The 17,088-nt window shown below is 37.8% G+C and overlaps 3 protein-coding genes across 6 annotated transcripts; 1 reads left to right on the forward strand and 2 right to left on the reverse strand.

Annotated features, from left to right (window-relative positions):
* Positions 1 to 878: 878 nt before the first annotated feature.
* Positions 879 to 4,415, reverse strand: LOC103944926 (probable GTP-binding protein OBGM, mitochondrial). Of its 3 annotated transcripts, none has more exons than XM_048564804.1 (7): positions 4,186 to 4,415; positions 3,161 to 3,392; positions 2,929 to 3,037; positions 2,672 to 2,754; positions 2,530 to 2,592; positions 1,345 to 2,412; positions 879 to 1,017 (listed from the first exon to the last, which is right to left on the reverse strand). In XM_048564804.1, exons 2-6 carry the CDS (start codon positions 3,293 to 3,295, stop codon positions 1,348 to 1,350), a joined length of 1,455 nt encoding a protein of 484 aa, XP_048420761.1. In that variant the 5' UTR covers positions 3,296 to 3,392; positions 4,186 to 4,415; the 3' UTR covers positions 879 to 1,017; positions 1,345 to 1,347. The 3 variants fall into 3 exon arrangements, with proteins under 3 accessions (XP_048420761.1, XP_048420762.1, XP_048420760.1); XM_048564805.1 differs by lacking the exon at positions 879 to 1,017 and adding an exon at positions 3,751 to 3,845 and having other exon boundaries at positions 1,117 to 2,412; XM_048564803.1 differs by lacking the exon at positions 879 to 1,017 and having other exon boundaries at positions 1,117 to 2,412.
* Positions 4,416 to 4,995: 580 nt separating this feature from the next.
* Positions 4,996 to 9,080, reverse strand: LOC103944927 (protein TRM32). Of its 2 annotated transcripts, none has more exons than XM_009355407.3 (5): positions 8,845 to 9,080; positions 8,011 to 8,264; positions 7,631 to 7,719; positions 6,046 to 7,510; positions 4,996 to 5,854 (listed from the first exon to the last, which is right to left on the reverse strand). In XM_009355407.3, the coding sequence occupies exons 2-5, from the start codon at positions 8,162 to 8,164 to the stop codon at positions 5,175 to 5,177; spliced, it is 2,388 nt and encodes a 795-aa protein (XP_009353682.1). In that variant the 5' UTR covers positions 8,165 to 8,264; positions 8,845 to 9,080; the 3' UTR covers positions 4,996 to 5,174. The 2 variants fall into 2 exon arrangements, with proteins under 2 accessions (XP_009353682.1, XP_009353681.1); XM_009355406.3 differs by having other exon boundaries at positions 8,815 to 9,080.
* A 6,249-nt stretch (positions 9,081 to 15,329) lies between these two features.
* Positions 15,330 to 17,030, forward strand: LOC103944928 (fasciclin-like arabinogalactan protein 4). Its single transcript, XM_009355408.3, has one exon. It carries the CDS (start codon positions 15,406 to 15,408, stop codon positions 16,672 to 16,674), a length of 1,269 nt encoding a protein of 422 aa, XP_009353683.1. The 5' UTR covers positions 15,330 to 15,405; the 3' UTR covers positions 16,675 to 17,030.
* Positions 17,031 to 17,088: the final 58 nt, after the last annotated feature.

Consider the following 17,088-nt stretch of genomic DNA (forward strand, 5'->3'; position numbering starts at 1 on the left):
TATACCCTCCCGGACAATCACGTGAATGCCAATTTCTATTATGAACTATTTTTTCAACCAATTTACCTCTTGAACTATGTTAAAGTGGCCAATTTCTCCTTATTCACACTCTTGTTATTTAAATTATTTGATTTTTCCTTGATTTATTCAATTCAAAAGCCAACCAAAAATTAACCAAGAGAGAGAACATGGTGAGCGGAAATCATTTCCATCGTTAAAATGTGACAAGATTCCATTAGTCAATGCACTACTCAATGAGGTGCAATAATCGAAACCATCTAATTTTTGGATCTTCGTTTAAATATTTTTTTTTTCCTTCACAAAAGTCATTGAAATCCAAAATCGTTGGCCATTTGATTATCATCGTGAACATTTGGTTCTTTTAGAGAAACATTGTGTTCATTTCCCTTTATATTCTTGTTTGATGACCAAGTGATTTGAGATCTCTTGAACCGAAGGCTTTAATTTCAACTTTAGCGATAGAATATGGGACATAGAGACACGCGAAAGACAAAAAGTCCATCCGATACAAAAGCTGACGGTCATGGGTACCCACTTCTTGCAAAGATTTCAGGGCAGCGATTATGTGATCCAATTTTTAAGACCATTTTGCATGCAATTGCCTCCTTTTATGACCCCAATCAACCTCTAGATTTGGAGAAGTCTTCCCGCGTGACGTGGTATTACCAATCTACTCAAGTTATTTGTTAATACTACATCCTAGGTTGATGATATATCAATCACGTCATTCATCCATACTGTAATACATAAATTAGTAACAAGATTGAGGTGTGACCGACGCACCAAAGAATTTCTCCTGCATTTCGTGTCATGACCTATTTGCTATTTTGTGTGTGGAGGAAGCCAGGCCCAAGGACTGATAGAATTCAAATAGCCACCTCTTTCAAAGTTGATTGCTTTTCAATGGTTTTCAAGCTCTGCATAATGTGTCAGCCTGAGTTTGATACCACTATAGAAGTTACATCATGTGATCAACTCAAACATACTGAATTCTATCTGAGAAAAAAAGGGAAAATGAAAATCAGGGGATGAGTCTGACCACCACTAACCTGTAAACCCTAAACCCTAACATAACGCGTCTGAGTTCAGACCACCGAAGAAAAATCAACCGTTAATATTTGAAATTTTGTTTTCGGTTGCAATATATACATAGATATGTATACTGAACAAACCAGACACGAAATGATTGTCCTGCAGAAGTTCTTCTAAACGGAGTATGATTCTAGTGTGCAAAACTTATTATGGATACTGCAAAACAAAGTAAATCTAATACTGAAACTCGACATCCAACAAATCATTTTTTGTTGAAGAAGTATCACTAACCTTTTAATCAACCGTAATTTTATCTAAAACGAGTCTGTCTGATGTTTCACCATTCACAAGCTTCTTAAGAGCCAGTTTTACCTCTGGCACTCCTTCCTCCAGAACAGCACAGACGGGGAATATAGAAACATCTTGCACCCGTCTTTTCAATTCTTCGTACACTTCTTCAGCACCGTCCTCATCTATTTTATTTGCCACTATCAAGGACGGTCGATTAGATAAACCCTCTAGATGATGCTCGAGCTCTAAAACTAAATCCCGAAGTTGTTCCCAAGGTGGCGTTCCAATTCTACCATCCAATCCAGAAGCCAAGTCTACCACATAAGCTAGAACTTTTGTGCGTTCTATGTGTCGCAGGAATGCATGTCCAAGTCCACGATTCTCATGGGCGCCCTTTATGAGTCCAGGAACATCAGCAACTGTGAGCGAGAAGTCCTCAAAGTTTAGATTCCCCAAATTGGGTCTAAGAGTTGTGAAGGCATAATGTCCCACTGCAGGTTTTGCCCTCGATATAGCCCCTAACAGAGTGCTTTTACCAGCATTTGGCATTCCGACTAGGCTCACATCAGCAATGCTCTTCAGCTCTAGTATAAGAACAGCTTCAGAACCAGGCAAACCCACACGAAGGGACGACTCCTCATCATCAAATACTTTCACAGAGGACACATTGCCCATACCACCTTCCCCTCCACAAGCAATAATTACTCGTTGACCTTGTACAGTTAATTCAGCAACATTGTACTGAATTTGATCTTTTTTCTCTGTCTCATCTTCTGAGCAACTCTCAGAAGAAGATGACGCTTGAGAATCAGTTGATCCCATTTGCGTAGTTCCCTTCATATCAGCTGATTCCTCAACAGTTCTGTCAGGTTGAGAGGATGAGCTATCACTATCCTCTGCCGTAGTTAGGCCGGTAAGCGTAGAGTGCTGATCGGATTCAGTTACATCACCAATAGGAGTACCTGGAATTTCCCATGGATCCAAATCTTTAGGAATTTGTCTTTCAGCAACACAAGGAGTTTCACCCTGCAAAAGATGAATCACGGTACCAATGGGCACTTGGGCAACCTACGAAAGTAAAAGATTTTGACAGTAAATCTCAGCTTTCTAATTTGAGTACCTAGCATACGAAAAACTACAGGATACAATCATGCAGGTAACGACAATTGCTAAACACAACTATACCTTATCTGCTCCTCTGGTGCCAATTTTGTTCTTTGAGGATCCATGTCCCCCTCTCTGTGCAATCTGCAGAACAACATTACTTCAATGCAATTTTATCAACAATGGTACATGTTGAGAAAGAAGAAAGATAAGAGTTACATACAAGGTGAGGTTGCAAACCGCTGAAGTCCCAACAAGTTGGAGAACATTCCAAAATAACATCACCACCTCTTCCACCATTCCCACCTACATTAGCTCCAAGGTTAGAAGGAAATTGCAGAAATGCCACAACAGAAGTTCTCATAATTTCCAAAAAGAAAAATCTTTAAATTGTTGATGTAGATTGAATTGAATTAAATATATAACATGCTGCTCAGTCAAAAGATGAATATAGACATTGAACTACAATAGAAAACCTACCATCAGGTCTGCCGCGGCGATCATGTCGACTGCGGCGAGTGCTGGTGCAACCACTGCCACCACCACCCCCTTTAGCATAAAGCCTAAACCTGTCTACCATTCTCCTTTCCTACAAAGAAAGAATGAACAATCCCAAATATTCGAAGATACATTGGTTTAGAAAAGAACTATCAATAAATAAAAAAGGGCAAGCATAAGGACTGATGAAAAACAGAAGTGGATAACTAGCAACCTGCAGAGGAGCAAGCTTTGATCTTTTGTGGGGAGCATCTGAGTATGAACACGAAAACAAAGATATCCATGGAGACTTGGAAGAATGTCTCAAAGTCTTTATGTGCTGAAGCGATTTTGGAAGGTGCCCCCACATCTGTCTTCGTATTCTTATCCCTCAAAACTCTTCTTATGCCTTAATGTAAACCTATCGCAAACCACCTATCACCTTGCCAACATGTGACGCTAGAGACCTAGAAAAAGAAAACGGCATACGATGGTAACAGTGAGAAAGATGATCCCTTTATATTCTTTCATTGCATTCAATTCATTCAAATGGGTCTTCAAACAGACAAACGAACATTAACACATCTATCACAGGAAATTTGTCTAAAAATGTACCACCTCGACCTCACTCCTTTTCTTCTTATCTTTTATATTCAAATTACATAGGTGCAACTGATGCGTGTGAGCACTCGGATTACACACAATTAATCAAATCCTTTAATCCGATAGCGTTCCAACAAACAATCTTGGTTAATGCACTAGCCTTGATTCCCGAATTGAAATACTTATATGCATTACTGCAATTGCATTCACCAGAATCCTCACCAAACTTCAAACTTGTCACGTGTTTTAATCCGAATAGCTGACGAAAGGCCACCCTTTATGCATCTATGCGATCCACAAATTCTTACTGCTTAAAACTACAAGCAGCAAAAAGCTGTATAGTAATAGAGATGCAAGAAATGAAACACTACGGAGAAAAATGTCCTATAAATTACCGGTATGTACAGAAATTTGAATAAAGATGAACAATTTACATATTGCAACCAAATTAACAGGATTTAAGTTTAACCCACAATTCTTAAACCCCATGCGCACTAGGGTTTAAGGAAAATAATCTGAAAACCCAAAAGAAACAGAATCAAATAAATGTTAGCAAAAACACTGAACCCACAAAAATGTGCTTATTGGATATAGAAACCAATCATCAAACACTACCAATGGAATTAGAGAGGAGAAGAATCAGGGAGAATTACTCACATGGTTCTGCGTCGCTGTTGGATTAGGGATTGGAGGAGGTTTGATGCTTTGTAACTTGCGACTTTCCGGAGAGAGAAAGTGAGCTGAGATGAAGGTTTGAAATCGAAGGACTTGCAAACGAGAAGGAGAGGAAATTAAGAAGGTTGCGGAAATGAGGGACAGCACAGCTGCACAAGAGCAAGAAGCAGAGCCTGCAAATGGTGTGGTTTTGTGGGCTGGGATTATGATTGATGGGCCTATGATTTAGCCAACTAAATATATATCCAACGTTATTCATTGTGAACATACGTTTTAGATTTTAGTTTTAAGGAAATTTCTCCCGAACAAGTTTTTTCACGAGTAAACAGTTGAGATTTAGTAAATATCAACAGTTATCTTTTTTCCTTTAGAGCAAGTAAGCAAAGCTTCTATCCTGCACATGTTTTTTCACAAGTAAACGATTCAAATTTAATATCAACCGTTATCTTTTGTCCTTTAGGACAGATAAGCAAAGCTTTTTAGTTTTCGTACAGGGTTGACACTCTAAAAGGGCCATTTTGCAGTCATTTAGTTTTATTGAAATAAATTAAGGCGAAACTAGAAAAAAATAAATTAAGGAGGAAGGAGCATAATGAATTTTCTTGAGTGCTAATGATAATTCTCTTAGTATTTAGAATTTGGTCAAATTAGGATTTTAGACTGTGTAGTTCGAGCAAAGTTTTGCTAATATTTTGTAACTTCAATTGTCGAGATTTAACCTTTATAGTTTTTTTTTTTTTTTTTTTTTGTGAGACTCGCCTGCATTAGAGAAGTTGTCAGCAATGTAATCAATAAATGTAACGTGATCCGTATAATAAATATAGAGCAAGCTATCATACTCCATTTTGTCAGAAGTTCTTATGATAGCTACAAATTTTTACACATAAATCTTTTACAATTACTGAAATTAAATACATACAAAAATTTATGTACAAGGCTAGCTAGCAGCTTGTGATTTGGCTTCAACAATATTAAGCACAAATAACTTCATCTAATAGTCCATCAAAGATCAATTCCTCAAGTTCAAGTGCCACACACTCAGTTTCCCATTGAAGGTTCATCCAACGATCGCCCTTTGCCAAATCTCGAGCCACAACATCATCCAGTGATTGATCCATCTCCGGCCTCAAGCTCAGGTACGAGCTAACTCTTGTCCAGACATCATCAAGAAGACGTTGCCCCTTGGGCATTGGACGGATGTTGCCACTGAAGTACAAGGCCCTTGGGAAGTAGGTGTATGACCTCTCATAGACCGCAAGGAGGGTCTCATTAACTAAATCAAATAGAAGACGGTGATCACAATTGCCGGATGTAAGCTGGTCTTCGTAGGATTCGGGTTCATGCTGAAAGCAATCCTCCAATTCCATGAACATCGTGGGATCCAGAGGCTGGTCTAGTGAGTACCATGCTCCGAGGTGCTCTTGACCAATGAAGCCTGAGAGCTCAAGAACATATCTCACGTAACTGAATTCGGAATCAGGATCATCCACTTTGTCCACTACAAAGCGCGAGGAGTGAGTGATTGAACTCTTATGTTCAATTTCAGTGCTTATAGAGGATTCCGATAACGAATCTATGATGTGCCTGCCTTGTAGGTCAAGAGAAGAATTCAGCTCATTCGCATGGGGACTTCCGGGATTTAACTCTGAACCTGATACATATTGTAACAACAATTGAATCAAATCATACATAGCACCAAAAAAATGCATTAGCACTTGATCATTCAGAGATAAATTCTGTTTAACATCGTAAAACATGCAATATTCGATATAATTGAAACTTAAGCAAATATTTTAAGACTTGTACTCATACATGTGCAATTACAAGGGTATTGTGATTTACCTTCAGAGATTGACAACATTGCATTGCTGGTTATATAGTCTGGGGGATCAAGATTAGAACTTTCCATCGGCTGTGCTTGCTCGCTTTCACGACTCATCGCAATAACCATCTCTTGCTCCTGGTGAGTTGTGCTCTCTCCTACTAATGGCACGACTGCATGCTCATCACTGTCCTTTATGTCAGCAATATTTGCACTGTCGTCACTTTCTAAAATAGCATCGCGTTGTTCAGACTTATCGGTAATTTGTTCCGCAGCTTTTGTAACCGGTATCCCTAAACGAAAAGCATCTTTAACCAATGCCCCGTTTAAGATGGAAGAAAAAGAGTCAAGATCAGTCAGTGATAGATTCCTTCTGGTGGTTTTCTGAGCATTCCCAGTTGAAGGAACTTTTTCTTCACTTTTCAACTTTAAGCTCTTCGAGTGATGCAAGTTTCTCTGATCACTGCTGTAGCTGCTCTCATACAACTGAGTATATCTACTAAGCGACTCATCTAGAGAGGAGGTTCTTCTTACACGTTGACGTCTTTGCCGCCCAAGATTATCATCTAAACCATGAACCTTGATTCCCTCTTGTGTCGTAGTTAACTCCAGCGTTTCAAGCACTTCTTTGCCATCACGTCCAGAAGGGTCTTTCCAGAAAAGAGACTCGATGGCATTGCCAGAATTTTCCTTCTTGCTCTCTTGGAGCGCATGCATTAGCTTCTGCGTTATATGTCTGAAACGATTTATGACCAATTGATTCCATCCTTGGTGACTAAATTCCTCAGGCAATCCCAAAGAAGAAAAGCTTGTTTCTTGTTGCATGGTACTGCCTACGCTGTTATTACCCTCCATGTAATGCTTGGACTTCATAGAATAGTCTTCCTGACTTTCGGATGTCATTGACTTCAGTGTCTGAGTAGTAGCAAGCAATTTTTCTCCTTTTGCGAAGGACCAAACTTCATTCTGCTTGTGTTTGAGTGTGCTAGGCCTCCTATTTCTCGCTCGAGAGGAATCAGTGAAGGGGAATGACCTTGATTTTGTTAATCTGACTTTGTTCTTGGAATTTTTCAGGCCTGGAAACTGGTTTGTACTAACTTCTGGATCTTGTAGAATTTTAAAGAAAAATTCCTTGTTTACTTTGAATAACTCCAAAATGTCAACATGATCAATAACTGTGTCACTGGAAACGTCCTTGAGAGGAAGTTCCCGTTTCATTGTATTCTTCGACATCTTCAAGTGCGATGAATCCTGCAATCCTCTAGGACTAGTGATACTGCCGTTTCTTGTTGTATCCAAACAATTTTCCGAAGGCTCTGCATCATGTACAACACTAGTCCTTCGCAACCATGACTGTACAGGGAAGCTTAAAATCCATCTTTTGGGGCTGTCTTCCCTTGGTTTGTCTTTTGAACTTGATGCTTTCTTGCGAGATTTACAAGACCTTTTCTTAGCTGTGCTAGTTTCTGTACTATGCTGTTTGACCTAGTACAATTACATTAAGATACAGTCAGCTTATGCTTCATTGCATGCAAGAGTAGTACTTCTGTGTTCTGTCGTGCGCTTCTGAATTCGGTATTTAATCAAAGAATGACATGAACTTACCAACAAAGATTCAGCTTCCGCAACTACCAACTCTGGCCTTTTACCAATTTCACGGTTCTCCGAAGTTGCTTTACGACTTCCATAATTGCCTGCAAGAAAGAGATTTGTCGCACTTAGCTCGTTTAAGTCAATCATTGAAATTCGAACATAAACAACCTTGTGTGCGGAAAGAGAACGATTTGCAAAGTGAAATCCTCACTGCACAAATTGAAAGTTGCTTGTTTTGAGCAAAATAGTATGCTTATATAGCACCAAAACAACCAAATCTAGAAATTGCACTACATAATCCACATGAGTTCTTGTTTAATTTGTCACTAGAAAAAAAAGCATCACACATGAACATAGGAGACTATGTGATAGGGTGAACTGAGATATCTTACGTCTGACTCGCTTTCCCCCCGCCCGCTTTCTGTGGGGAAGAATCTTCTTGACATTACTCCAATGATGGTAATCAAGGATGTTCATTAGGCTCCACATGCAGCCTGGACGGTTGCCCCCAACACTCGAGTCCAGGCGTTCCAACTGCTTTCCCATTTTTCAGCTCAAGGGGAAGCAAATAATCCTCAGAAATTCGATACCGAGTTGAGTATTAATCTCAAGATTCTCAACTATTTGGACCACTCCCTTGTAAAACCTAAAAAAACATAGAAGAAAAAACCACCATGTAAGCCACGTATACATCTAAAGGCCGGTTTGATAACCATTTCGATTTTATATTTTAGCTTCATTTTTCTCCAAAGCATAAACAACAAAAAAAAGACTAAAAACTAAAAACGAAACGGTTTTCAAACTGGGGTTTTTTAAGTGTTTGATCTTCAAGAACGTAAACTTCAGATGAAAATTCAGAGAGAACCGATATCAAACGGAATCTAAACAACATGGAAGGCATGTGTTCATACAGCTATTCAGATAATCTCAGAGCCTCTATTCAAAATTCAAAGGCGGGAGCAAACACCCAGTTCCATTTTCCATGCGGCAAAACAAAAAAGCTTGCAACTTTATCAAAGTTGATCAATTGATGTACTTTTGAGGTCCAAAAAACTTGAACCGAAAGCCGAAAAAAAGAAAAGAAAAACAACTTCAACTAATTAATGTTTGAACTAAACAACGCTTAGTATTTAAGATGGAAATTAAGCAAACTAAAACAACGCTTAGTATTTAATTTGGGAATTAAGCACACGAACCTTAAAAGTAACAGAAGCAGATGTGCGAACCTTGGGAGAAGCTTGGAACAGTTTGCAAATCTATGGTGGGCTTGGAATAAGCTTGGAATATATGTTGGTTTGTGTGTGGCGTATACGTTAAGAAAAACAAGAGTAGAAGAAGGTGGTTAGTCTTCCAGTAAAGAGACGACTCCGGAAAGAGAAGGAGGAATAGGTAACCTAAGCTGTTATTACCCGCCAAGAATCTCAGAACCATGGTCCTCTCTCTTTAGTCTAAATTATCAACCATATATATATATATATATATATATATATATATATTTTTTTTTTTTTTTTTTTTTTTATTTGAATAATACCGAGATTAGAACTTTGATGTAGAAGAAGCGTGCATTGTTCTAACCAATTTGAACAACTCTGTATGATTCATCAACTATATGGTATACAAATTTATTTAGGTATTTTTTATTACTGATTTATTGGATCAATTAGAGAGTTTAGGTGATGTGTGATTAGGTGTACTGATGTCTTGCAGTTGATGTTGGTTGAAATGTTGTTCAAAAGAAATAACGGCATAGACAAATGATATTCAATTACGTTATCATTAGACTTGAGAGAATACTCAATTTGAGACAATTGTATTGATCAACATGCTTACATTTCAACAGTTGAGACTGTTGAGAGTATCTCACATTAGAGATGGAAGTCTTGCATAAAGTGCTCACGAAATCTTAAGTTTCACCACACTTCACCAATTGGTTTTGCGTTCGAAGTTTAAATTCTAGTATGATATAAAATCATGTTATTCACGTATCAAACTCTCTTTTAGGCATTTATTTTGCGGTAAACTCTAATTGTATGATGGAAAAACATTCCTAGTGTTTGCAAACCAAAGACAAAAAGGATTGGCAATGATATCAAAGGCCAAACAACATCAAAACACATCTTTAACTCTGCCTTAAAAAGAAGAAAGGGGAGACATAGATACATTGAAAGTTCAAAGCCTCCATGAGTAAAGTTTTTCACTTGGTTCAATGAATAATTAAAGTAATTTTTGTATGACACTTGCAATTTTTGGCTCGTTCAAAGTCGTTGTAGGTCCTAGTAACCCAAGTTGCCCTTGATATTTCAAGATTCTATGCATCCGGTAGGCTGGAAAGGGATTGGTAGCTGCCAGTCAAAAGGATCTTTCATATAAAAAAACGTTTTTAATTATGTGTGTGCAAATATTTTGAATGAAATTTGTTATTTGCGCTTTAAAAATGTGACTATATAATTTTATGAAATTATCAAAAGAAAATAAAGCACTACTTGTGTTACGACTCAATACCGAAAAAATAACGTAATCTTGGAATGCTTTAAGATAGCTTTAATCACCCTTATCTTATAAGCCATTTTTTAGTAGCAAATTTTACCACGCAACTAATTCTAAGCGAGTGAGACCTCCTCAGAGAAAGGAAGGAGCTACCATCGGACTAACGTCAATAAAATAGGCCAACGAGAAAAAATACAACAAAAAACAATCTGTCAAACTGATTTATCTGTAGTAAAGAACTCTTTATATTCAACCACCCAAATATTTTCAAACAAAAATCACAGCAGCGTACGTATTCGTGTATCATTTGCACTTGCTATTTGGTTTTCTAGAAATTCTGAAAGTTGACTTGATTCAATCATCGATGCATGAAATTATCTCCGTGGGGTTAGAACTGAATTAGGTCAACAGAATTATGGATGTGGATCTTGCCCTTGACTTCAACTCCGTGGCTGAATATTCGTCTGATCACTTCAATAACACGTGTGAATCCTAGAAATCAACAATTTAATTAAGTAGTCTAAGAATAATTAATTAGATAGTCTAATTAAGGTGTCAACTTTGAACTGTGTCAACCAAAGAAAAAAAAGAAAGAAAAACTTATAGGGGCTTGGCCCAATTCTGCTCTAGCGGTTCAGTGGCTTTAGAATTTACAGGCCGGTCCTAATTTTATAATTTGATTCATTTTTCAACGTTTAGTTTTTCACTTGGGCAGGCAGGGTTTGATTCCGTTTTTTTTAAGACCGAAAATTAAACCAAAATTATTACTCAGTTTAATTTGGTTTGATTTTCTTTAGTATAGTTCGGTTAGGATTAATTTTGGTTTCATATTTTTTCCTAAATAATTAAAAAAAATGCTGGAAATTGGCTTTGCCCAGAAAAAGGAAAAAACAAAAAAACAAAAAAAAAGTGGAACGAGATTAAGAAATTGGCAGACCTTAGAGCATTTTTATTGAAAAACCCTATTTAGGGACTTCCACCGCTAATTTTGAAAACTCATTTAGGGACTTAAAGAGAATAGTCAGGTCCCTAAAAAAATATTATCTGCATCGGGAGGTCCTTATAGTATAATCCTTAAATATAGAGACTAAAATATCAACAACAAAATCATTGTTCATGTTGTTGGAGTATTATGGCCGTTGTTAAAAACAAAAAGCTATCTCTACTATTGGAAGAGAAAAATCAAAAAGATAAGCTGTTGTACAACATTCCCATAAAAAGAAGGCATTCTCACTTGGATTGGGTTGTTTCTCACTCAAAATCAACAGTAGGTCCACCCTTTAAGTCTCTATATACAATCCTTACATTTAATGATTACTCTGAGATATCCAGCGAGTCCCTATATGTTAAGATAATTGGAGGACTTCTATTTCGACCCATTAGATGCTTTTTGTCCTTATATTTAAGGACTATATGGTTGAAGAAACTCCATTTAAGATCCACATTAAAGATGCTCTTAAACCACGTCTCTAGCCTTACCTTAACTTCAACCATCTATAGAGTATAATCAAACAATCACCATCTGGGATTTGACGAGTTGTATGCTTACGACGGAGTTGTTTGCTGTCAAAGTTGGTTTGGAATTTTCAACCGATGAGAGTTTTGTTTTCCTTTAGTGATTGAGATTTGAGAGGCATAGCTTGGAGGAGCTTAATCCGTAAGTAAGACAGATAAGGAGGGGGTCGTACTCTTTTTATTTCTTTCATGATTTTTTACGCTGAGTTTTCTCCTCTAAAGCTTTTAATGTGGCCACTTTTAAGCTCTAAAAAAATCAGGCCATGTTGGGGGAAATTTGGCATCACTTGGCAACCTTATTAGCAGCTGTAAGATTCATCATATCATATGCAAGCTTTTGCTTTCTTTTATTTTTATTTTGGTTTTTTAGTTAAAATGAGTCATGAGATTGACATAACTCTTCATTTTAATTCCTGAAATTTGAAATCGATAAAAATTGTCATTGAGTTTATCCACCACCAATCATTTTTGTCATTCGATGAAAATTCTGTTAAATAAAGACCAAAATAACAAACTTAACTAAATTTAATAAACAATGGAGAAAAGTGATTTGGCAAAAATTGTGAGTATTTTTGTTATTTTATCTTTATTTAATGAAGCTTTTTCATAGAAGTACTAAAATGATTGATGATAGACAAATTCATTGGTCACTTCTATCGATTTTAAATTTTAAAGACAAAAATGAGGAGTTATACCAAGTTTGGGGACTATTTTACGTAAAAAATCTAAATACTTTATGCATGAAGCAACAAAAAATAAGAAAGGGATTCTCTCCGGATCCCTTCTACTAAATCCACACAATCACCTAATTCAGACTCTTGAAATTTAATCTAATGGTTAAAGTTATTATAATTTTTAAATAGGTCTCTATTTATAACTGTTAGATCAAATTTCAAAAATTCGAATTGATTGATTGGGTAAGCAGGTACGCCAGCAGCCTCTTTTGTCCCTCTTTAATTCTGATTTTAATTTCTTCCTCCTGAATCGTGCAGATATTGGGTCAAGTCCCCCGCTTCTCCTGTTGCTCTAACTCCGAGAACAAATGATTGATGTATAAAAAATTTAAAAAAAAAGCACATTGTCCCCCTTTTCAATCAATATTTCTTTCTTTGCATTCAAATTAATAAAAAGAAGAAAAATGATTTTGAATCTTTTTCTATATCGATTTTACAATTTACAAGTTTTCCTACTGTAAATTATAAATTTGAAATTTATAATTAAACAATTTTAATTGCAGCAATGATTCTTAAATATATACCCCATCCTCACTTTAGTCCCTTAATTCTATTTTTAAATTTTACAAGTTTCAAATGTTATCTCATGTCTCCGTTAAATCTTAGATCGTTAGATTGTTTCATTTTCTGTTTGATCTTTGTAACAACATTTTTAGACTTGTTTTTTCCCTTTATGTTTTGTCATACATTTTGAGTTTTTCGATGTTGCACGTTTTCTTATTCGAATGTGTTTTTGAGATACGATGAGTTCTTAGTTGGAGATTTACGAAGGAGAAAGATAAAAGATAGGGGTTTGTAGGGTGTAGAGAGGAATATTATCGTAATTTTCAAGCAATGTCCTCTTTGTCTTTTAATTACACAATCACAAATAAAAAATAAAAAATAAATTATGCGTAATGAAGAAAATTTAGATGGATAATGGTATTTAAATAGAAAAACTCGAGATCTTCTCAAATAAATCCACATTTGACACTTGGCCCTCACAAATTTGTGTAGTTAAAGACTATATCCTTATAATGCAAAAGACACTAAACACCAGACCCAAATCCTCACAAATTAAGTAACTAATTTAAGAAAGAGATGACTGTAATAGTGGAAAATTAAAAGATACAAATCAATATGATATTACAAATATGTTTAGAAGTACAATTAGAAGCGATACGAACACTTTCAAAATTTTAAAATAAAGCATTTGAAAGAAAAACTGAAAGTGCTTATGAAACCAAATTATTTTTTCAGCAATTTATATGTAGTTCTTTTTTTTTTTTGTCAATAGTTTATATATAGTCTAGGTGCTTTACTTCAAACATACACTTTAACTTTGAATATAAAAAATGAAACATAAGTAGAAGTGCGACATACAAAAATATAACCAAACAAATCAACTTGCGATTTCATTTGGAATTTGAACACCTTATTTTTCCCAACATTATGCTTAAGAGTTAGCGTCCCAATAATTGCATGCGTCGTGTGTGCGCCTTTTTCTTCATTCTTTTTCTTAAACAAACAATACATTAACGAATATGATCCAGATAATGTTATTCACACATTATTTTTATTTTTCACACATCTTAATTACTTTTTGTTTATTAATTTTTTTTAATTCATTTAATCTGACGATTAGAACTTAAAAAAAATATGGAGAGATAAAAGCGGGTATATAGATGACACCACCCATTTGATTTTCGATAGCAGCTTTGTTGTGAAATGCAGAACACCCATCTCAATCAAATGGTTTCATATCAAATATCTCTTCAAAAACAGAGGAGAGTGATTTCCTCTTCCAGTTAAGACAAGGCTTTTGTGGTGCCAGCTATTAATAGATGATTGCCACGTGTAGAAGGTCTATTCCTTTCGTCGATGTCATGTCATTTGTTGGATAACATTTGTTACATTTTCAAAAAGTGAAATACCCATCCAATAAACGTTTGCAACATAAAGCATAGGTGATAATAAAATATCTCTCCTGTAGTATATGGATGCTCTAAATCCAAGTGAAATCTGTAAGAGTTTTTCCATATATGAGCTAATCAAACTATTTATTTTGGTATGTCGGACAACAAGTAAGTAAGGGATTGTGATATATTTAGACAAGGTACACATTAAATAAATATTGGTTTAATAAAGGGAATTAATGTAATTAGTCTTTTCGAATTGGAGTTGGTTACAAACTCTTTAAAGAATTTGACGACAACTGTCTCCATGATAGGAGGAGTAGTTGCATGTATAAGTGGCTTGATCCCTCTTCTCAAATCACGTTCGTTCTCTTATGATTGATAATCCTATTGAAAGTAAGGAACACAAAAGGATTTCAAAGAAGAGAAGATCAAATACTCGACATAATCGTGATGTCTTCCGCTGCAAATAAGTCCCATAATAGTTTCTCCATTTAGGGTTTTCTGCAATATACACAAGTCATTCAAACGTAGTTTAAGTGCTTAATTGTTATGATCTTTGGATGATGTTAATAAACGTCCAACATGATCAACTTGACATTTGATAAAATCGAAATATATGAACTACATTTATATTTTTGTAAGAAATATCTTACGAATGATATAGATAGACAACTTTTCTCCTCTTCCCGACACTCCTAATCCAAAAGCAGAAGATTATTTGAAAATTACAAGAAATTAGTCAGTAATCGGATTGCATTAGTTATGAACTTAAGTGAAGAAGCTGAACTCACCACTCTCTCACCGCCCAAAACAGTTAACTTGAGTTCCCAAGTTTCCGAACCTCCCAGTTTCCTCCGCTTTACTTGCACTTTCCTTTGCCAGCTAGCAAATCTCTCCACCGCGAGTATCCCCCACTCAACCATATCCTGCGACTGGTCAAACAAATCAACCACCACTTTCAGACACCAAAACCAAATAAACTATGTGAAAAAAAGAATGAAATTTGTGGTACTTTCACACGCGTCATCTCTCACTCACTCTCTCACTCTCTCTTGCACTTAAAGCCAGCACCCACCAAAAACCCAAAACACTCTCTCTGCAGTGCGAGAGAGAGTTAAACAACCACCCCCACCCCTACCCAATCCAAGCCACCATGGCCAATACATTTCCCACTTCCCATTTTACCCCTGCATCCCTCCTCTATTTCCTCCTCCTCCTCTCCTCGTCCTCCTCCATCCACGCCCTCAACATCTCCACCCTCCTCTCCCCCTTCCCCGACCTCTCCTCCTTCACCTCCCTCCTCTCCTCCTCCATCTCCTCCGACCTCCTCCCCCGCTCCTCCCTCACCCTCCTCGCCATCCCCAACTCCTTCCTCTCCTCCACCTCTGACCTCACGCGCCGCCTATCCCCTTCCTCACGCGCCGACGTCCTCCGCTACCACGTCCTTCTCGAGTACCTCTCCCCCGCTGACATCCTCCGCCTCCCTCCCTCCGGCAAGCTCGTCACCACCCTCTTCCAAACCACGGGCCGCGCCACCAACAACTTCGGCTCCGTCAACCTCACCCGCAACCCCTACACCGGCGTCGTCTCGATCCGCTCCCCTGCCCCCTTCTCCCCCTCAAATGCCACCGTTTTGTCCCTCGTCACAAACCTCCCGTACAATGTCTCCATCTTTTCCGTTAATTCCCTTTTACTCCCCTACGGATTCGACCTCATGGCCTCTGATGCCCGCCCGCCCCTTGGCATGAACATCACCAAAGTCCTCATCGACGGCCACAATTTCAACGTCGCAGCCTCCATGCTCGCGGCATCCGGCGTCGTCGAGGAGTTCGAGGCCGCCGAGGGCGGCGCCGGAATCACCCTCTTCGTCCCCACCGACACCGCGTTCTCCAATCTCCCATCCACTGTCCGCCTCCAGTCCCTCCCAGCCGACAGAAAAGCGGTAGTTCTCAAATTCCACGTCATACCCTCCTACTACCCGCTCGGTTCGCTCGAGTCGATTGTGAACCCGGTCCAGCCCACATTGGCCACGGACGACGGCGGAGCCACCTCGTACACTCTCAACATCAGCAGAATCAACGGCTCGATGGCCATCAGCACTGGGATCGTCCAGGCCGTGGTCACCCAGACGGTGTTCGACCAAAAGCCCGTGTCAATTTTCGGGGTTTCGGAGGTTTTGCTGCCCAAAGAGATCTTCGGTAGAAACCCGATTTTCGCAACGCAACCCGGGCCTCCCTTAGACGGGGCTCCGCCCCCCTACATTGCCTTGTCGCCGGAGAGCCTGAATGAGCCTCCGTCGCACCTCTCTTCGCCGCCGGGTTTTCGCGAAGGGATCAGATCGATTGCTGCTACTTCTGCAATCAATGGGTTCCGGAGCTTGTGGATTGCATCTTGTTGTATAGGATTGTATTTAATGGTATGAGATTAAATTTTTGTTATTTTTGGTTCTTAATTGCTAGATTTTTTGTGGGGTTTTTTTTTCACACATTGAATTGAATTTAGGCTGCAAAAATCAAAGAAGCCATTTTTGTTTTTAATTTGTTAAAATTGTGTTAATTACTGAATAATTTTATGTAAATCAGAAGAAAGAACAGATTTTGTTTTATTTTTTTAGTTTCTTGGATCTGGTGTTTTCCACTGTGGAAGATGTTCAAAGTTTGATCATAAGATCTAATTCTTTTGCTTTTTACCAGTCTCATCTGCATTTGCAGAGTTGCATTGATCTTACTTTGCAGTAACTTATGGTAAATAAAATGGACGAGGATTGTTTCCCTCTCATTTCTGGCTCTTTTATTTTGTTTGTGTGGTCACTATGAAGTCACATCAATAATTTATA

The sequence above is a fragment of a genome, unplaced genomic scaffold (assembly GCF_019419815.1).
Source record: "Pyrus x bretschneideri cultivar Hongxiangsu unplaced genomic scaffold, Pyrus_bretschneideri_v1 Contig39, whole genome shotgun sequence".
NCBI classification, from domain to species: domain Eukaryota; kingdom Viridiplantae; phylum Streptophyta; class Magnoliopsida; order Rosales; family Rosaceae; genus Pyrus; species Pyrus x bretschneideri.